Source organism: Callionymus lyra, chromosome 2, assembly GCF_982586985.1.
Source record: "Callionymus lyra chromosome 2, fCalLyr1.hap1.1, whole genome shotgun sequence".
NCBI lineage: Eukaryota > Metazoa > Chordata > Actinopteri > Syngnathiformes > Callionymidae > Callionymus > Callionymus lyra.
The window spans coordinates 22,555,858-22,578,734 of NC_141819.1; the positions used below are offsets into that span (position 1 = coordinate 22,555,858).

Sequence of the window (22,877 nt, forward strand, 5' to 3'; positions counted from 1 at the left end):
TGTTTTTTCACAGATTTGAAACAGCATCTGAGTATAAGGATAATAAAACTTCTGCATCAAATGAATCATCTTTACAGTGTATTTGAAACCTGAATTTCCAATGTTTGACTTTTACAGAGCGCAGTTGAATTGTTTGGGGAATTATATATTCAATGTAATAAAATGTCCTGTCTTTACATGATTTAAAGAAAAAAGGTCAAAATGTAACTGTAATGTTTAATGTGACAAAACTATTTGTGGATTTTTCCTTTTGGAATATAAAAAAAAGCAGACTTTTCGATCAAACTCCGGAGCTGGGAGTGTATTTGATGGGTCGGCGAAGGAAGTGTTAGCCCGGGATGAAGGCAGGGATTGAGCTGAACTAAAGGAATCAAATCACCAGCAAAAGAGGGAAAAGCTCACCCTCAGCCTTTTGGGGGATTCTGAGAATCTGAAGAGGAGATTGACGTCAAGGGTTTGTGGACGAGTCAGCTGCTCCGGTGTTCCAGGAAAGCCGCAGATTTTTTGCTAAATTACCAGTTAAAGTCTTTTAATTTACAACCGTCCTACTTGTACAACTAATTGATCTGTAGAACTGTTTCAAGGATTTTTTTTAATGGCTTAATTTGACGGTTTTATGTTATTTTGTTCCAGTAGTTTTCTACGTTCCAACTGGTAAATATAATGACTTCAATAATTGTTGCATGAAAAAGAGTCATCATATGACTTTCTATGAAAACAAGATGTTATTTCATTTTGATCAATGCGACTCAAAACTTTAGAGAATGTCAGAGAATACTACGAAGATCCCTGAACGTGAAACAAGTGATTATAAGTGTAAGAAAGTCGCTCGTCCGCCGACGAGGGTGAAGAATGAGCTGATTCTTCACTGTAGGCGCTGTTGGCTCCGTTAGTGATGGTGCGGGGGGATGTCATGGGCTGGAGTGCGCTGGAGTGTGCAGAAGTGTTCCTCTGTGTCTCTGGCCTTCATCTCAGGCCCGATGACAGCTGAGGTTTTCAACCTCAAACTTCTCCCAGTGGCCAGAGAGCTCATGATGTGCTACTGGGACAAAACCTCCAGAGGTAAACAAGGGGCGTCAGAAGCCGACGAGCCCGAGCGCCGCTCGTGTTGACACCGAGTCGTCGCCGTTGTCTTTTGTGTCGGTGTCTCTGGGGCTCTGTTGCAATGTTGACGTAGCGCATGAAACCCTGGCGTTCAGAGCTGTCGCCACCCTTTTGACTTATGGACCTTATCATCGCTGTGTGCTCGAGCCGATGCACAGTTGATTCAAGTAGAGGCTATCTCGAGGGGAAAACACTGTTAAATTATAGGTCACTGTTTTTACTCTTTTGAGTCCTTGAGGGTCCACTTGATGAAAGCCAGCATCAGAGTAAAGTGGGGGTCCAAGGGTGAAGGGATGGAATAACAAATGTATGTTAAGATCTTTCTAGCTTTTATTTCAACATAAAAAGTGAACTTTTATTAAGGGCCTCTGAGAATCACACCTGGACCTTCTGAAAGAACTGTACTCAGACGTGGAGACATATATATATATATATATATACAGTATATATATACGGAATTCCGTTTGTTAGGAATGTTGTGATACTGGGAGTCACTGCCTTTTGTGTCCTCACCATCCCACCTCTAACACCATTTGTGAGTAGTATTGCTCGCCAATGCTAAAAGATAACTGAGGATTTTATAAAAAAAAATGTATACCATTTCAGAGTATGAACTTTGTGTGGATCTTTTCTGTGTGGTTGTTGTTTTTAGAAACTGATAAATATATGATCAACATACGAGAAATGTCATCTTGTTTATTATAGACTAATATAGTTTTTTAGCATTTGAACACTTTCCCATGTCCTTGACAATCTCAGCAAATACATGCTGAGCTCCAGGATTTGATCAATAATTCCAGCTTTTAAATTGTTTTTGAAACCAAGGAAGCTGTCCATGAAAGAGTTTAGTTACATTTTTCTTTTTAAATCATGCGAAGACAGGAAATGTTTATACATCAAATTAAATATTTTAAACAACATTCCGTTTTCAAATACAATCTAAAGATTATCAGCTTGTTTGAGAAAAGTTTAATTTTGAGGTAATTTTGTCATAATAGAGAAAGACATACTTTAAATTTCATGTTGTTTATTATAGGTTAATATAGTTTATTAGCATGCATATCCATGATTGAATTCCTTTAATGATTTCCTTCACAATCCCATCCACTCGAGAATTTGATCAAAAAGTCAGCTTTTTAATTTGTTCCTCGAAACCAAAGGATAAATCCACAAAGGAGTTTAGACGACAACAAAATTCAGTTTTTAAAATCCATTATGAAGATCATCAACTTGATTGACAAAAGTTTAATTTCAAAGTCATTTTGACATGATGAAATAATTCTCCTGCTCTTGACACTCAAAAATGTTGGATGTGGATCTTTTCTGTTTGATTTATGAGATCAAATATAGTTTATTACAGTTCAATATACTGTATTAGCATGCGTCACTCGTAGCCGAGTTTAGCTGGGATTCCCTTCGCTCCGTCTCTCCCTGGCAGCTTCTCGCTTGATAATAGTTTTCTTCCTTACAACCCTGACCCGCCCTCCACGGTCCCCCTGCTGGGATGTTAAGAGAGGATCCCCTCGCAACAGGATTTGACTGGCAGCAGCTGTGCATGTGCGCTCTGAGTGCCAGCATCTCTGAGCGCAGCTTTTTCAGTCTACCTGCTGCGCTCTAATCCTGCTGCCACTTTCATGTGGAGGGATGTTGGCACCAAAGCCTCGCTTGTCAAGTTTGACATGGTTTTGTAGTCAAATGTTTATTCTCAGCAAACGCATCAAAGCGGCACCATCGCTCTCTGCTGTTCGACTCTTTTTAGGTCAACCTGCCATCATGGATTCGCGCGAGTTGTTGACGCTTTAAATGTCTTTTCAATCGACAGTCAGAGGCCACGAGTTTCCTTGCAGAGCGAGAGAGAGTATAAACTTACCCAGAGTACTTCCTGTCTGTGTAGGAAGTTGGCTTTACTCCGGGCACTCCGGTTTCCTCCCACACTCCAAAAACATACAGAGGTTGATTGAGAACTAGTGAAATTTGTCCATAGGTATGAATGTGTGAAAGGTTGTGTGACTTTGTGTGTCCTACGACAGACTGGCGTCCTGTCCAGGGTGTCCCCCACCTCTCGTCTGTAGATTCTAGGGATGGTTTCCAGCCCCCTGTGACCCGCATGAGGGAATAAGCAGTGCGGAAAATGAATGTATGAATGGATGGATAAGTCAAAATACCGTATTAGGTGCACCGGATTATAAGGCGCATAGAATAAAAGAATCCACTAGATAAAGCTGTGCTAAAGGGAATGTAAAACAAAACAGTCAGATAAAATCAAACTTTATTAAGCTTTCTGACAACTCCGTTCACTCCCATGGTAACGATGTTCAAATGATGTTTAAAAGGCTTCAAGCAGCAGCGAGTGAGACTGGTGTTGTGAGCAAACAAATGTTGAGCGCGTGTATGACAGCTAGAGCGCACGTGTATAACTGGTTGACAGCAGAGTGATTTTTGCAAAAAAAAATGTTTTGAGTGTACACCAACCAAGACACACTCGCTCAATATGGTGGCAGTAATCTTACTCCATAGATGTCCGCCATGATGTGACGTGCAGCGTTAATGCCACCCTGTGATGACACAATGACATAATACCGCCCACGGCGTGTCGGCTCAGTCGGCGCAGAGTCATGAAAGTGTTTGTAAACAAGTCACCCACCAGGTAATGTTCATATATAAGATCTCTGGATTATAAGGCACAATTTAAAGGCTTTTAAGTGCTCCTTATAGTGCGGAAAATACTGTAATCAGATGAAAAAAACCCAACATATAACATTTCTATTGATGCAACCCAAAGGTGAAATTCGGCCGTAAAATTTAAATATTTCATGAACTACTAGAAAAAGAGTCTAATCAGCAGTATTTCCATTAAAACAAACCAAACTATTGTATCTGGACACGGTTGTTAAGTAAACAATTCCAAATATATCAGAGTTTTTTTTAGGAAATTAGGCTTTGTGTTCTTTTTACGAGCCCTACTTGGTTCACCCTGTTACGATATAAAAGACGTCATCTGCGACAAGTCTAGAAAAGTCTGTGATGAAACGTTCAAATCCATCAGCAGAAAGGCAGCGGTGAGTGTTGCTCCCACTGTTCTCAATCTGTTCGCCGAATCAAGCTCCAGTTCAGTGTCTCCGACTCCGACGGTCTGGTTCACATTACAGGGGAAATATCCGGACTCATGTCAGTTCTTGGACGGCGGCACTTTAGATGAAGTGTTGATGGGCCGGTCACTTTCCCCTCAATCCAGGTTCCCTCTCCGCTTCTTAACGACTATCAAAGATGGTTTTTGAAGCGTTGTTTTAGACGTGAAAATAAAGAAGTTGTTGGTGTTTGAATGATCAAAGTATCGTCAGCAGGCTTTTGTTACGAGGACAAGGTCTTTTTTCAAACGGTGTTAAAATTAATTGTTGCTGTGATATAGATATTTTGTACAAGTAAAAAAAAAAAAAACACCAGGCACTTGTCGTCCTAATGACTTTGACTTTCATATCGAACTCATGGTTCCACAACGAATGGGATTAAGACTTCTGTCTTACGCAACGTCTTCTAATTAGCCTAAAAGTTTCTCGTTTGATCCAGTGACGCCCCCAAGAGAGGATCCCGAGTGTGTGTTTTGGAATATGTGGGAAATATGTGAGGGAAGAGGGAGTCACTGCCCATGTTGGCATCATTAGACCCACTTTTGTTTTGTTTTCAGAGCCTTGGACTGACTGTAAAAATACAAAAAAAACAAGCAGATCCTTGAAAACCTGCTGTTTGTGCAAATAACAACGACTCATTTTCATGTCGGAGCTATTTCTTCTTTTTTCCTCCTCTTACCACAGCAACGGCTGCCAAGGCTCCACCGTTGCTTTATTGATTTCTTTGTTCGCGTCCAGAACAAATCATGGCTTCTTTATGCAAGAGCGGTACAGTAAATAGTCTTGTTTTTGTTTGCTGATTTTTTGTCATTAAGGGAAATTGTGGACTCAGGAATATTCCCGAGCAAATTGCTGTCTTTGAAGCAGCTGCTGCTAAATTACACTTCAGGTCAGAGGAGCTTGAATAATGCAAACTTGAGCTTATGTCAGTGATTTTGTGTTTTGATTCAAGACTAGAATTTGCTTCCAAATGTTTGATTTTATATATGTTTTTTTTTCATTCTGTAGTATCTATTTCCTTCCCCTCACAAGCAAATGTTCCTGACTAACCCTGGGAACGCCGGGTATTCAAGGTTTTACACATACTGTATGTATTTGTGTTTGCTTTGAAGGCGAACAACTGTCAACCCTGTGAAGAAAGTCTGGTGAAACAAAATAATGAATGTTTCTAAGTAAACAGATCGTATAACATACCGTGTTAAGAATGAATGATCTCACCTTTAAAATAACACATCATTATAGTTTTGCCAAGCATCGACGCTTCGGGTCGTTCTCTTCAAACACGAAATGCAACAAAACATTTCAGCGTGAATTCTTCATCTCTCCGACTCCACCGCCATCCCATCAACCGTCCTCATCCTCCGAACTGACAAATTCCTCGGCAACATTTGAGGAAAAGACCTTCCCCTCTCTGTGAAGAACAGAGGGTTATCGATCTCTGTGGAAGAAAGACTCCGGCACGATGAGGTCATGTTTAATTAATCCCGAGCATCTCGGCGCATCAACACTACGCCTCTTATTCTTTTGATGCATTTTTTAGGCCTGAATTTCAGAGCGAGCAATTAAAGGTGAAGCCAGCATGAGGGCAGAATGCCAGTTTTCACGAGCCCAATTAAAATTGGCCCGCTTATAACTTTGCAGCTTCTGCTGGAGCGTTGAACATGTGTCTGAGGAACCCTGTCATGGGTCTGATGTTCGGAATAAAACTGCATGAGCCAAAGTATTTTTTTTATCTTTATATTTGGTACATTTTGTTTTTTGCATGGGAAACAATAATGACATGATAATTTTTTTTAGTGAACCATTGTCTGCAGATATACTGGTCAAATTTTTATTAATCTGTTAATTGCATCATCAGATTATGTTTTAATTATTATGCATTATCTTCTGCTTCTTGGCAGTTTAGTATGCAGGCTGGCTCTGAGGCACATATAGAAAGAAAACAACGCACTTACAGATAATCTTGAGTTATCCAATTAACTCAGTGGGAAGAAGCCGGAGCGCCCGGAGCAAACCCACTCTTATATGGGAGAACACACCGACTTAATCCCAAAACCGACATCCCGCGAGCTAGAATCAAGCCCTCGCCGGCATCCGTACACAGCATTATAATGTAAATAACAACAGCAGATGGTTCATGTGTCTCACACACTTCCTTGTCTCTCTCAGGGTCTCGGTCTTAAGTGTGCAGGGTGGGTTGAGCGTGGGTTGGCGTGATGGGTATCTTGTACGCTGTGACAGTCGGGCACAGTTTTGGTGGCATCAGCCAGAGAGAAGAGGAGCAGCAGCTACACAAGGCACCAGTTTGATATAAAATACAAACATTCAACTATTAGCTATGAAAATATATAGTTAGTGATTTGCAGCATCAACTCTTAAATCATACTAACAGAACTTAACCCTGTTGAAACTAACTTAATTAAGACCCTAATTATTATTGAAAGAACAAAACCCAGATTTCCAAACTGACTAAATTAAGCCTCCCAAATATTACTGACAGAATGTTACTCATATTCTGTTGAGCACCAAAATATTATTGACAGAACAAAACCCCTATTATTTCCAAATTTACTAAATTAAGGCCCAGAAAATGCTGACAGACTGTAACTCAGATTATTTTTTAAATTACTAAATTAAGCCCCAATATAATACTGATGGAACAAAATTCGGATTCTGTTGAAACTGACTAAATTAAACACCAAAATATTTTTGACAGAAAATAACCCAGATTATTTCAAAATGTACTACATTAAGCCCCAGAAAATGCTGACAGAACGTTACTCAGATTTTAATTAAACTGATATAATTAAGCCACAACATAATACTGACAGAATGTAAGCCAAAAAACATGTACAGTAGTTTGTAAATGCATCTAAAGTTTCTGGCCCCCGTTCAAGGATATTCAAAAGTTAGGCACCAGTAACAGATAATCAGATTAACAACAATATAACAATTGAAATGTAGCATTTATCACTTCAATGGGTTGAAAAAGAAAACACGTCTTTATCATCTATGGATCCTGGTTCTTCCGAGGGAATTCTTCAGACTCCATGGTTCGGATCAGAACCACATATGATAAGCACCAGATGTTGCCTCAACATCACAGTTCTTCTCCAACGGTTTGGCTGAAATGAAGCAGATGGAACAGTTTAAAGATTGACAGATGAAATGTGTTTGTGTGGCGCGATGTCTCCCAGCCTCACCGAAACAAAACCTCCTATTTGTTTTTAATGCTGGTGCATGTCTCCAGGGCTGCTCCTGGGGTTACAGTCCACGCTGCCATCACAGACCACAGCTGTCAGTCCTGCGCTGAAGATGCTGCCATTGGTTAAAAGTCACGTTTTTACACACAACTATAAAGAGTTGAGTTGTGTTTGAGGACGATTCAAAACACCACATGGTGTTTTTCACATCATACTGTATGTGAGGAGATCCTACTATATGAAAACTTGATTAAAAAGACCATACACGGTCATGGAGTCTTTTGTAAAGCCTTAAAGAAGGTTGAGAAAAACAGCCTAATTCCGTCCGTACACCCTGTTCTCTTCCTGTTATTCGTCTTCTAACTCAGACAAGTTGGTTTGTTTTGTGTGGGAGCCAAGAACGACCTCTTTTCTGGACCTTTCGCCAGCTCCACGTCCCACATTCCTTTATAGCAAGTGTAATGTATATGCTCTCTATCCTCGTTTCAACTTTTCCACGTCTGGTGGTATTTCGCCGCGCTCCAACCACCTGTCAGACTGTTTTCCTGCGCTGACCTTGGATCAGCATTATGGAAGGATAAGACAGCAGTGGACATATAAGGGCACAGGAGATGCATTGAAGAGGTGCAGAGTAAGCATTATGTTAAGTTGTGAGATAGAAGTGATACGTGTGATCGATTGTGTTGTTTTTTTTTGTAGCATTGTCGCAGAAATACTGAGGAGCCACAAATGTTGAAGATATTGTGAGGTTTCTTCTTAGAGTTTTCGTCAGATCAATTGAGCTTCGACCAGTAAGCAAAAAATATGCAATGACTTTATTCTCGCCACTCCTTTTAATTCATTTTCTATTACTGACTGACAAAATTGGACAGTCCCTAGCAACCGTGTGCACTCTATCTTCATTACATTCATGCTGATGTTGACGTCCAGCACGACTCAAATTGCAAATAAGAGAAAGAAGCAACTTTAACGACGAGACTAAAACAAGTTTTAAAAAAGGATATACGGAAGGTTTAGTGACGTACCACAAAAAGTCATAATAATAGGGAAAATAAGGAATAATGCGCAAGGTCATGATAGGTGGAATGACACAAATTAATACAAATGTCAACTTTATTTGATCTGTGAACATGTGGGGTAACACGTTTGCAATTATAAACACTTTTAATAGAGAAGGAAAAACAATTATGTAGTGCATGATAGATAGATAGATTATTAATCCCTCTTGAGAATGAATGAGTCCCTGAGTCTATTAATGTTGCATTACTAGTGTTGTGATTATCAAAGTTGTGAGTTTTCTCATCATTTTCTTTTTATACTATTCCATATTAAAATACTACAAATAACCACAAATGAAAAGTGACAATATTTTGGATTCATAATTTCAAAATGTATTAAACAATGAATCACAAGTAAGAGTGAAATAGAGTAAAAAAGATCATTTATTTAGGTGAAATGAATACATTAAAAGTATAGAGATAATTGCTAAGAGTAAAAAGCTAGAATGTTTAATTTTCACCAAATAACTAGTTGGTTCACACTGACCTGCTATAGGAATTGATGCAGTTAATGTATAACTGTTAAATGTTTAAATGTTTAACGGGGCCACAGTCTGGTTGAAGAAGTTCCGCTCCTTCGACACTTAAACCAAAGACAAAGTTGCATTGTCAGTATTTCCCTTTTAGACTAAACGTAGCGAGATATGATCTTAAATGTTGTTCGACTTCCTGCTTGAGTGATATTGCAGATCTATAATCCTTTAATGTTGAGTGCATGAGATAAGATGATCAACTTGTACCAGTACCAGGAGCCCAGACCGGGGGTTAAGGTCAACCACTCATGTCCTTTCCATGGACTTTGGTTCTCGCCAGTGACACGAGGAATGAAGAATTGTTAGCATGTCTAAAAGAAATACTTATAAAAGTAATTTAGTACAAATATCAAAGACCAAAAAACTCACTTTTCTTTCTGATTACTCGTGTCTGACTCCATTTATACTGCAGATCCGATCCAGATATTCAACTCATATATAACCCATAGAATAAACCAGTCAAATGTGTTCAAAACTAAAGCTATTGTTGTTGCTTTTAAGCTGCTACGAATAAAACTCATGTGTTCCACAAACACGGATCAAGAGAAGGACTTCAGACCAACGCAGCAGCTCCTGTTACTATTGTCCTGTGAAGCGTCTGTGTGGGTGAGCGGGTGAACCCTCCCTGATCTTTTTATTTTTTATTATTAAAACTAAATCTACTCCGTGTGGGCGAGTTCAAGTGTGTGCTTGAGACACAATATTTGCAACACAACAAACTATTCATTTTCACTTCCATTTGATTGGAATATTAAGTGGGGACGTAATTTCAAGCATCGGGGATTGTTGAGAAGTGGACGTATGTGGGTCTTTCAAATAAGAGGTTAAGGTTCAACACCACAGTTGAATTTGGTCTTTGTGTAGTTCTTCAAAGAATCAAACTTAAGGTCCAAAACTAAAATTGCGTGTCTCGCTCAGGCACACAAACACGTTCCTATAATGTGTAAAAGTGCATTAAACGTAAGTGACTTGATGCCAAACATACCTGAACAGTCAGTGAGTTGGAATCTTAAACTCATTTTAATTGAGCAATCTTTCCAGAAATGCAGGTTGATCAGAAGAAGAGCCAGTAGGTTCACGGCTCGTGGGAGTTGTGTCGCTGAACGTAGACGTCCTGTGAACTGAACTGCTCAACTGTCAGAAATCTGCTTTAAATGCAAGATTTTTTTTGAGGCATCAAAATAAAACCCCTAAAACTCAGTCAAAATCAGTTCTGCATGATCGACGAGGAATGAATCAAACATCTGGAAGCCTCACGATGACTCTGTACTCTCCGCGTAAATTGTATCTATGGCTACGCTAGGTATCGTAAAAGAAAACAAAGCTAATTCTGCAGTGGTGGCGTCTCGCACAGATTACTCTGCAGGAGTTGATGAAAAGCATTTCCGACTGAAAATAAATAAGCCATGAAATCTCTCTATTAGCGGTGACAGCAATAATAACAATATCAGTTGTGACTAAGGACATTCTCATGCTCTGGGGATTAGAAAGGCATTGAACCATGGATTAGCTAGTGGGGTGGGGGGGGGGGTATAAAGCTTCCTTTGGACAACACAGAGCAAAAGGAAGAGACTAATGGATCCCAACACTGTGAAATGTGCGCATTGATTTCCCTCATCGTTTTAAACCGACTTAATGGGCGCCGTCTAGCAAATATTCATCTACAGTAGGAACGGTTGACGCATGTTCCCCTTTGACCCCGGGGTCATAATTTGTAGTCGGACTAAGTGTGTGAGCGAGAGGAATCTCCCTGCAGCTGGCTGAGACGAGCCGAGTGTCAGGAGCACTAATGGGTCATGTAAAGCTGGTATGTGGATCCACTAACATGATGGTAGGCTGGCAGGTCCTAGACCGTGAAAAGACACCTTCATTATGAGTTATTTATGTCTTTCTGTCGTGTTTCTATTCAACTATTGTACCTTCAAATTGTATTATCCACACATATTATACAGGGGTACATTTTTTTTTAACACAATCCATTTCTTATATTCACATTTTTGAGTTTTCCCTACATTTGCATAATAAGGGTCATGGTGAGAGTGTATTAGCTGATGTGGTTTTCTCAACCAAACATAATTCAGCAAACTCTCTCTTTACCGGACTCACAGATGGCTTCGACCATAGACTGGCTTCTAAACCAGGGTTCAGTAACAAGACGGCTGCGTCCATATTTGACATGATGTTCTATTTCTTGTTGCTGCTAACCCAGTTCATCTTCAAACTTCAACATTATTTGTTTGGAATAAATCATTCACGTACTATCCTATTATTTTTGACTGTTTCTCTAACACTTTCAACTGTAATCAAACTATAATCAACTGTAATCAAACTATTTTAAACGGTTATAAAACAATATTTAACAATATCAAACTATTTTCAACTGTATCTAACTATTATCAACTATAATCAAACAATTTCCAACTGTAATCAAACAATTTATAACTATAATCAAACCATTTTCAAAAGTAATCAAACTATTTTTTAACTGTAATCAAACTATTTTGAATTATAATCAAACAATTTTCAACTATAATCAAACCATTTTCAACTATAATCCAACAACTTTCAACTGTAATCAAACTATTTTCAAAAGTAATGAAAAAATGTATAACTATAATCAAACTATTTTCAACTGAAATCAAACCATTTTCAAAAGTAATCAAACAATTTATAACTAGAATCAAAGTATTTTCAACTATAATCAAACAATTTTCCACTGTAATCAAACTATTGTCAAAAGTAATCAAACTATTTATAAAAAATAAAATAGTTTGTAATCAAACAATTTTCAAGTGTAATCAGTTGAAAATAGTTTGATTACAAACTATTTTCACCTATAATAGCAGATAGAAGCATGTTTTCCATTATGTATATTTCCACTTCAATATGGTGTGACAGTCTCAGGTGTGTTGATCAAGTTAATGTCTCTGGGAATTGAGATCCTGTTCAAAAGTATTTGATCTAATATCAGACTCAATAATCTGTCTCCTCTCGCAGGAAAGTTGCTCCCTCAACCCTGATACCTCCGAGACCAACGTCGACCTCAAACTCCAGGACCAGCTCATCGTCTCCAGAGGAGCGTCGCCAACATTTCCAACCTGTAACTAAGTGAAACAACACCTCAACCTCAAGAGGGGTCCATTCCCTCTGCAGACCCCCTGGACCCCTACTCCAGGGGCTGAACCCTGTCATGTTCCACTGACGGGACCCCTCCCAACCGGCGAATGACAAGTGTGCATCCGAGGGTGGGGCTTGCCTCAGTCTCTCATGATTGGCCACTGGATGGAATTAAGGTGAATGGAACACATGCCCAAGGAGCAAGACCCTAGCCCATCAGAGGGAGAAGAGAAACAGTGAGTCCAGCTTTCATCCTCATCTAATGTTACTTTTGAACCCGAACCATGAATCGAGCTGAAGATGTTTCCCAGTGATGAAGGCTCAGCGAGTCAAAGTGAAATAGTAATTAATACCTGTTTGACAAGTTAGAGTTGTTCTTGCTCCTCAACACGTCAGGATTAACAGGATTATCATTTCAGTCTCCTAGATTTATTTTTAGTTTTCAACATCCGCCTCCACACGTTTGTGTTCCTCTCGGCAAACTGGTGACTCAAAAGGATACGATGATGTGAGGTATGCCTCCGTACGTGTCCATAGCATGGCGCGTCTGTCACGGGGTTTAGCTTGACATCTACCAAAGCCCCCCCAGCAACCCCGGCACACCGGGATTAAGAGGCGGAAAATGAATGAACCGTTTAAGTGCGGTTGCCGGGTTAGGAAAGATTTATTAGGAATAGTAATCCTCTATTATGCCATTAGCCGAATTTCACACCATTTCTGTTTGTACACCACAGCGCCCCCTGTTGGTCGAAAGAAAAGTGACAATTGGTACTTTTCTACAGACTCACAGTGGTTATGTTTTACCCCTATGAGCCTCACTTAGACCTGAACCTCCTGATCTTCCACAGCAGCTGATTCTCGAGATGTGTAGCCTTTAGCCGGAGTTGTTATTGTTGTCACCTGCTGGTCAGAGGGTGCACAGTCGGGAATGGACCCTCGGAATCTAAATTGTGCTTCATGTACTTGTGAGAGTTTGCCCTCATTGCTCCTCCTTCTCTAATCCCGGTCGCTCCACACATTCTCAAGAGGCATCGCCAGTCACTCGGATCCATACACAAACAAACCCTTCGCTGTTCGGGCTCGTTCTCATGAATGAAAACATAATATTAGTGGAGCGGAGCCGGTGTCACTGTGCCGCTGCTCCAGGGAGGAACCCAAGCTTTTAATAAACGTAAGCAGCTATTCATAGTAATGAGTATCTTTCTATTGAATCGGTGCTTTTGGAAACACAGCCGGTGTCCAAAACATGTTTAAAGAATGAATGCAAGAATAGTCTAACAACGTGTCTGAGTGACTTTCTGCCAGTTTAATCTTCAGGTTAATTGACTCGGACTTCTGCCATATCAAACATTTTTCATATGTAAAAGTATACTAATGTGAATATATTTGTGAAAAGATATTGAATGTTTGTGTTTCATCAGAATGAAAATGACACCCACAGCCAAAGTAAGAGTCCAGAGTGTTGTGGTTACTAGCGTTGATGTCAGAAGTCATGCTAAGCATACATTTCAAACCGTCAGCCTTTACGTTTGTGCCTTTGAAGCAGATCTTGCAGATTTCTCAGGATGACACTGATGAAGCTCTAGTTTAAACCTCCTCATTTTTTACGTACCTTTTTTGTCACATTACCAATTAACATTAATCACTAGATCTGGTTACAGTTACAGTTACTAAATCTGGGGGTTCTCCTTACATTATCTGGTCTTAGAAAATCATGTTTTTTTATAGGTTATTGTTCAAGGAATAAAGTGATGATGGTCTTGAATTCACACGTCTTTTCAAAAGACACAACTGTTTAACTCAACAGTGTTTCCTCTCTAAACCTTGACCTTGACTAGTCCTGCCAATGAAGTGAATAGATTGTAAAAGGTGAACAGTTTGACTTGTAAATGTTTTAAGCTCAAGGACATGATAAGTGTTGGTTTATTTAAAGATTCCTAAACTGTAAAATGTCATTTGTTGACTTTACTTGAAAAACCTGCCTCTTAATGTAGTCAACAAATTATTCAAACGTTGGTTTATGCGAGTCAAATTTACATTATCTTATAATGTTGACCTTCTCTATACAGTCATCAGCAGATTCAGGCTCAGGAATTAAAGAGCAGGAAACACGATACGTTTGTTCTCACGACTCCTGACTCTCGTATTTACTCACTTTTTTGCTCATTAATCAACTTTGTTCGCACACGGTCCTAATAATAGTGATGTTGTTGTTATTACTGTGCGTGTTGGCTATCGTGTCAAATTCTCCCCCATTGTGTCTCCACATATGATACGAAGAGAGCTTTAGCATGGCCAGTATCGATGGAGCCCGGCTAGAGCCAACACACACACCTGTCGCCAGATTAACGGCTCGGCTACAAGGCGACCGGGACAGTTGGCGCTATTGTGAGCGCTTATATATTTTCACATGTTTCGACGCTTACATACTTCCCCCTAGTGCGTGAGTGCAGGCGCATGTAAAATGTGCGGAGATTTGCACCCGAGGGACGATTACAAGTGCAAAGAATGAATAACTGTCCAGCAGTTGCCTCATTTGAAGGCGTATTAGTTGTGTGTGAGCATGACGGTGGGGTTTATGGCAGCCCTCCCCCATGTGACTTGTCAGCCTGTTGTTGTGAAGGGAACTGACTCTTTGAAATGATGATACCAGCATGCACAAAGAGCAAAGCAGGACCTCGTGACTCGGGATGAGATCATTTAACATGTGGGATTCATTTACAGCGCTATACGTGTTCACAGAGCGCCGCTCGGGGAAAATGTCAACGCTAAATATTTCACAGTAATTAATATTGAGACGTTCAGAACGAATCGCAGTAACTGATGATGAACGACGCGGAATAGTTCCAGGAATAGCCCAGAAAATTTGGTATTTTTATAATAATAATATAGTTATATATTTAAAAAATTGGATTAAGCAGACAATTTTAGCTCAAGATAAAACTTAAAGTTATAGTTCTACTTCATGTCAACTAAGGGTTGGGATTATTTTCAGAGTAATCTTTTCCTTTTTAGAGTTATAAACAAAAAAGTATGTTTATTTTAACGTAGCGACTGGAGCTCCAATATTGCCGTCCAGAAAGACACTTGAAAACATCCAAATACCTCCATACTGCTCGTCTGTAATGTTCCTCTTGTCAACATGAGGAATTGTTAAAAAAAAAAAATGAGCTCAAACAAATCTGTATTTTTAGCTTGTTTGTAACAGAAGTTTAAACAATAACTTTGTACACGGACAGGAAGTGCTCCGAGTAAATATCACAAGCACATCCAGTAGACAGGAAGTTAAGCTGGCGATATTTACCCAGAGTATTTCCTGTTTGTGAGCTCCAGTCGCTACATTAAATGAACATACATTTTTGCCTACAACTCTTAAAAGGAACAGATTATTGTGAAAATAATCTCAATGCGTAGTCGGGTGACCTATCACTTTAAGATAATGAAACACACTAATGAATGAATGTTGCTGAATCAGTCCTACACCCCAGAAGATCCTCATCCAGCAGCCTCCTTTAAGGAGTAAACCAGGGGCTCTCTTGGGCTCACTTCACCGAATGATTCCTTCAGATCTGCTTGCATCACTCTTGTTACAGCTGATGTAAAACTCTGTGTCGCTCAAGGCTTTGGTCCTCTGCATTTATTTGTTGTCGCCTTTTGTGTGTAACTTTTCTTATTCCAATTAAATCCGAGACGATAGTATCACCGGGGTAGGAAGATAAAGCTGACTTTTGATGAATCGCTGGGCAGATTAGCTCCAACGTTTGCTCCTGATTAACACATCTTGGATATTTCATCTAATCGGCAAACATCTTAATTCCATATCTGTCAAAAAGAAAAAAGCTATTTGCATTTTTCTCACCAGAATAAATACGAGTGTTTGTCCTGGACCTCATTACATTCCACATGTTGTTTTGTTTTCTTTATCTCCAGTGATATGATATAATCAGACCACCCTTTGTTTTCTGCCTTTAATTTCCACGCCGGCCCCCGTGTTTCTGCTTTAATTACATTCTCTCCTGCCTTGCTATTCCCTCGTCTCCCCGCCGAGTCGGTAAAAGTGTAAATAAGATTCAGGATATCCTGTCACACCTGGAATGAAGCAGGTCTTATTTACCCTTCGCTCCGCGACTGACTAATCTATTGTATATCAGCCAGCATTTCCCGTGGGATTCCGATATCAAGTTTACATCAGAAACACAGATTTATTTCCTAGACTGTCGTTGCATGAAGTAATGAGCGAGGGTGTCAGCCAAAAAAATGTGTCATCACCTTGGTAACGGTCGGTAAATGGGAATAATAGGCCTTGAAATTGTTTTGTTTACAGGTGATATTTATCAACTGGTATAAAATACGGAGAGTTAGCATGAGGACATCGTAAAAGAAAAGTCAAAGGACAACATCTGCACCTGGTCCAGATGTGCTTTGACCAACTTCTCAAGTGAAAACGTCTCTTTATTGATATGAATTAAACCCAAATGAGGGAAATTCCCAATTAATTTTTTTGGTCTAGTCAGACATAAAACCCGCTACACTACTCCATTAACACGTAACGTGTGTGTAGATTGTTCAGTGCAGTGAACCCATAACACCCAGCAAACAGGTTATGTGTGTATTGTTGGTAACACGTGATCCGTCCTTCTCTAGCGCTCCACATCTCCACCGTGCCCACTCTTTCATTTGCACAGTAGTGGGACACACCAGGGAACACAAATGCCCATTAGCACTGGATGTATAAAATGATTTGTGTCCAGCTTCAGGCGTATGTGCTGAACAATAGTTCTCTGTGGTGTTCTAAACCTAGGACACAGGCCCTCTTCAGACTCTTGCATGGACATTATATGCCGAGCTATGTTGAGGATTATGTTATACGAGGCACAAAACATGCTATTCTGACAGAGAATCTTCCCATTAAAAGAAGACTGAAGAAGTTTTATAGTATATTTTGCTAACATTAAAAAAAAACGGGTATAAATTCATCTTTTTGTTGTTTTTATTGAGTTTTTTTTGTCCATATTAAATGTATTCATTAGGGTCAATCATTGGTATAATATATACGAAATTAAATTGTATTTAATAAATTAAAAAAATACTTGAATGATAATAGCAAATCATTTTTGTCGTAGACTTCTTAATCTTTTACTTCTATTATCTCGGCCCAAAAGGTGACGGTTCTGGATCACCATTTGGATCCTGTGGATTACCACGGTGTTACGATATTACAGTACCAATATCAATCATACAAAGCTGCCGCAACTATTGAACATTTCACTCCCATTTATGAACTTATCTTATGAACTTTAGTCATGTGCACTGATATTGGCCTCCAAAGTCCATGGTTTTGCATCCAGCTTTCTGTTACCTTTGTCATGGATCTGCTTTCCAATAAAAACATCTAGCATTTCAGCTTAAGCTTAAAGACTTGACATGAGGAATTGTTCGGAAAAAAATTAAATAAGTCTATATATTTCGAGTTTATCTAAAGTTGTCAGTGTCTCAGCAGCTGCCTGACGTCTTTCCTCATTCAAACACATGCAAATGTCAGTGCTCATGTGCAAGATTTACGAAGCTAACATAGCAACGTCTGCTAAATACAAGCTTTAAATATATACTTGTTTACATTTTTCCTCTCGTGGAGGCTTCAATTCAAGATGGATGTTACAGACGAGCCCCATAGAGGTTTTTGGATGTTTTTAAGTTTGTGTTTTTGAAGGAAAAAACCTGAGCTCCGGACGCAACATTAAAACTTTTTTAACTCTTAAAAAAAAAAAAAAAAGGACATATTACTCCTAAAATAATCTCAACCCTTAGTTCACGTTAGAGTAAGTAGAAAATGAGTAAAGTTTGAATTTTGGGTGAACTATCACTTTAACCAAAACTACATCAAATCTCTTTTGAAACCTTCAAACATTCCCAACTGAATTAAAAAAAGATCCTCCTGATGTCTGCATGTTAACTGGTCGCACATGTTTATGCTCGTACATGCTGCATCTTGTGAATGCTGAGTTAAAGTACATTATGTTCTCTTTGAGTTGTTATGGAATCTTTTTTCTCAACTTGTTTTTTCAAAACATAAAGTCGATGGTGTCTAAGGGAAGAGCTGAATAACTGCAGACCTGGATGTTACCCCTTTCAGAGTCGCAGGTGGTAAAACCGGCTCTTGTCCAATCAGAGCGGGCCAGGGTTGTACCACCATGAGAAGGTGGGCGGGTCCGACGGATCTAAACATAGTGCATAGTTAGAAAAATCCGAGAACTACTGCAGCAGCTATACATCTGCAGCCCGGGCCATGCATATTCTACAGTCCCACTGGGTCAACAGCTCTGCACTGTAAGTCTTCTCTCGGCACTTTTTTGGCTGCTGTTGCTGTTTGAGTTGCTTGTGCAACATGTGTCTGGAGCCTTCCAACTCACTGCTCCGACATGTCAACTTTGGTTTTCAAACTGTGCGTTTGCTGGCTGGGGAGCTGGAAGTACAGTGTGTACAGGTTTCTCTGGGCTTGGCTCGTGTTCACGGGAGGCTCTGGGTGAGGGACTCAACATATTTTGAGTGGGGTTGCAAAACAGATCCAGCGGGAGGTGGGAATTCAAACATGCTCTGTGGGCCTTGTCTTGACTTGTGAATTCTCGCATTCCATTAAAGAATAAACTATTAATTATAAATCAGAAGAATGTACACAGTATATAAGCCACGATACCACACACTTCTAAACAGACATAAACACTCTCAGTCCCTCTCAATGTTGTTATTCTCTCTCTCAGTCTACACTGTGTTTCGACCTTTCCTCAACTCCATTTATTTTCTTTTAAAAATAAGAATTTCAATCATAATTGTCTTATATTCCTCAATGTCAGTCCTATTTATCTCCTTTATAAATACTGTGTCTTCTATGTAGTCTTATTTTTACCTTGACATATTTTTTTTCTCCTCTTCATCCATTTGTTTTGTAATATTTATCATATTATCTAACATGATATGTTATATTACATTATCCCGACCTTCTGCTGATCTACTTCTACTTCAACTACTTATTTCAATAGGACCTTTTTCTCTTTTTTTTTCTTTTACATTTTCTTCTCTTTTCTTTTCTTACATTGTATTCATTTCCCATACGAGTATTCGTTTTCTGCACTCTGTAAATAGTAATACTGTATTTTTATTCATGTTTAAGTTGTAATCTTTTAATGTTTAATGTTGCCAATATGTACTTTAGAAAATATCTAATTGGTGCTACCTTCCACCAATAATGGTAATAGAAAGAATTGCGATTCAAATGATTACATTACCTGTCCCTTTATTAATCTCTCTTTCTCGCCATCTTAACTTAACCAGGTTACTATTGTGCACAACTGGTTGACTATATTTTACAAAACACACCTTGTTAATAAGCATATAGCCTCAGACTAGTCGAGAATCTTCCACCTCAAATAATCGCCACTACTGTTCATCAATAGGTTGGTGCACGCTTCATATGTTCATTTCACTGTCAAGTGTATGTTACCAATCATGTATCTTTGGATTTTCTGAGAGAATAAATGAGCTGCAATGTTACACAAAGAGCGCTCTGGCTCTCAAAATACAGATTTGATTTTGCAACAGTTTTAATAATATATATCGTAGAAAAACTGTAGATCTAAACGATCCGATCTCTGAATATCAGGTTTACATCTGGCATTCAAGTGGTGCTCAACGTCTCTCCAAAGATTCCACACTCACCTGTGATGTCATTACAGAGACGCAGCGAGGTTCATCTTAGATTGACTGAAGCAGCTGCTGTCGGTTAATAATCAAAAAGAGCAGGATCATCCCTGCGAGGCTGAAAACAATATTCATTGTGTGAGATCCTTCAATGGCCGACGAGTGCAAATCGTTATCGCGCAGGAGTTGTTTACTCTCTGGCCATGTGTTTTCTGTGTTTAACTTCTATCACTGATCTCTTGTCATGCTGCCAGAGTGCTCGTGTTTCCATTAGGGCTATTTTGGGATTGATCAGCTTGTAATAGTGGTTCAGACCCGACGCTTATTCAAAGAAAACGGATACGAGTATGATTTTGGTCGCCGCGGTACGTAAGTGTGCTCCTTCATGTTCGAGATGTTCTCAATCTGCTGCTGCTGATCAGCGCGGAGATGCCGCGCTCCTCACCTGAATTAAAGTAGAATCTCTTTTGATTTTGTCAGCCGGTGTTCCTGTCTTAAAAAAAAAAAAAAAAAAAAAACTGCCACATGGGACATCTCTACCCGTCAGATCACTGACAGTTTAATGGCTGTCAGCCATGAGGAGTGAAGTCGCTGTTTGCTGCTGAGTGGCAGTTGGAAAAATACCACCTATTTCTTCCCTGTTTCTTGATTTCCTGGCACCTCATTCTGTAGCTGAAGTAAGAGATATCTGTCAATCACAGTTCAGGTTACATACAAACGGAGGGAAGAGCTTAATAAAATGGTAAGGAAACGTCAATAAGTCCACAAGGAGGTTTTAGTGTAAATTTACTCGTCTCAATCTTTAGTTGTTCACCACATTAGAACAGTAAGAAGAGTGAGAAAAAAAGGGTTTTTTTTTTCTTTGAAAGACTTTAAAGTTGAATTAAGTGAGGATTTTTAATTTTTGATCATTTTGTTGGAGTCAAACAGCAATTTCCCAGCAGCCACCCTGGGCTGGACTCATCAGTGTCGGGCAAATGGCTAGAAAAAAAAATAAAGTAGTCCTGAGAAAAATATCAACTGATTCTGTTGTGGAAGATAAAACTTAATATGAGCATCCTTGAGTTCCAAAGCTCTTACAGGCCCTCGATCGACCAGAATCTACTGGATTACGACACAGAATTTCTGACATCGATGTGGACAAAAAGCAACAAAAACATTTTACTGCTCACAATTGTTTTTGGGCAAATTTTTTGACATTGGTTTGACGTAGCGTGGCCAGGCTTCTGCTAGTAATTATAACCTCATGACGGCCTCAAATGAAGTATCTGTTTAGGCTCCTTCACGCTCACCCTTCAGGCCAAGAACGGAGAGAACCTCACATCACTACACAACATCGACTACTTCATAGTCAATAAATTAACTGATTGATTCACTCTATTGATTGATAATCTTTTATTCTCCCTTTATTGAGGAAATCTGACTTGTATAATGTGTCATCTCAACTCTATTTTTGCTGGAACAGTTTACCGCCACACTTCTAGGAGACACTTGGTCATAATCCTCTTGATTTTCCAACGGGTCACCGGGTCAATTGGCCTTTCGACAAGCAATGTATTCAATATAATGAAAGGTATTGTATTGTAATGTATTGGTTGCTAAGTTTCAATACCAATGTGTCTAACTTCCTTATGGCTCTTGGCAGGAGACTCTTTAGGGAAATCCACAGTCGGCTAGGGAAGGAACTCCGAAAACCAGGCAACTATTTGTGGTCAGATTGACTGATGAAACCGACTTAAAGTTGCTAGTAAATCTGTCCACATCACACTACTCTATTGTACATTTTCACACGTTCCAAGCTTTGAAGTGGAAAATAAATTAACACGTAGTTAAATGCCAAAATAACCTATAACAGTTGCCAACTCTAGCTCCTCAGGCAGTGTGACTTCCATACCAATCACATTACGTCTTTGCCAAGAGACCAGCATTATGTATGACTGTGACGTCGTGGTGGGGGGGGGGGGGGGGCTCTCTTTATCTTCACTGTCCAGATGTTGTTTACCTTGACAGCAGTTTCCATGAGAAAAACTATAGGTTTGTAAGATGCAGTAGAATTTGATTCATGCTGTTCACATGGACATCATTTTGGCACTTATAGAAGTGGAAAAGGTCACTTGCTTTAACAGTATAAAAGGATACGTCTATATTTTCAAGAACTCAAACTGCCGATTATTTTAGGTTCAGAACGAACTGGCAACCCAAGTCTTTGTATCAAATGCCAGTGTTTTATAAAGGTGAGGTTAATAGATGAACATGTCGTAGATCTGTTCATAAACTTCTGTGATACCCATCGATCAAAAGAGAAGCAGTAGCACATCAGCCAACTCTAGATAACTAGATGTACTTTGCACCAATTCTATGTTATTTTACGTGATAAAACATTAAATTCAACATGTATATAAGACAATATAGTTGTTGCACTTCGCATAGACCCTAATACTTCTACTATCTGACGTACACACAATTTAGCCCCAAAATAATGCTGACGGAACGTAACTTAAAAAAATGTCTACTACTATGATACAATTATTATTAAAGACCCTCAAAAAATATATTTTATTTATGTTTTTTTAGGTTTTTACAAATTTTGGAAACACCAAGTTTTCGGTGGCCGTGGTTTGCCTCTAAAACACTGTTATATTTTTCAATTCGCGATCATTTAAAAACTGAATCTTAAGCCAAGGAATCAGAATCCAATTGGTTAATAACGAAGTCGCTGTTATTAAAAAATTTGTTACATCCCAAAGCTTAAAGAAGACTAGTAGAGGAGTGAAGACGACACATGAACAGGGACAGAGAAGAAATCCCTCCCGTCGTAGGAAGCCATCAGTCTACTGTGAAAACGCCACCCTCAGACCTATAGATTAGTTGTGAACGGAGAGGAACTGAGTTTTATTTATGGTGCTAATGGAGATCCGCCATCTCTCTGGTGATCAGGTTTTAATGGCGTGGGAGGAAAGCTGCAGGCTATCAGCAGCGTCTGAGAGCAGAGAGCCAGGCTCTGGGGAAACGCTGCACATCCTGATGGCGAGCGCTCGC

The 22,877-nt window shown here is 39.4% G+C and overlaps 1 protein-coding gene across 1 annotated transcript in view; it reads left to right on the forward strand.

The window, feature by feature from the left end:
* Positions 1–22,877, forward strand: part of LOC148085981 (thyroid hormone receptor alpha-B) — a 144,572-nt gene that overhangs the window by 99,706 nt on the left and 21,989 nt on the right. Inside the window, exon 5 of the mRNA XM_087784135.1 lies at positions 12,024–12,379. Within this exon, the coding sequence (XP_087640261.1) occupies positions 12,324–12,379 (56 nt within the window). The 5' untranslated portion in view covers positions 12,024–12,323. The remainder of the gene's footprint in view (positions 1–12,023; positions 12,380–22,877) is intronic.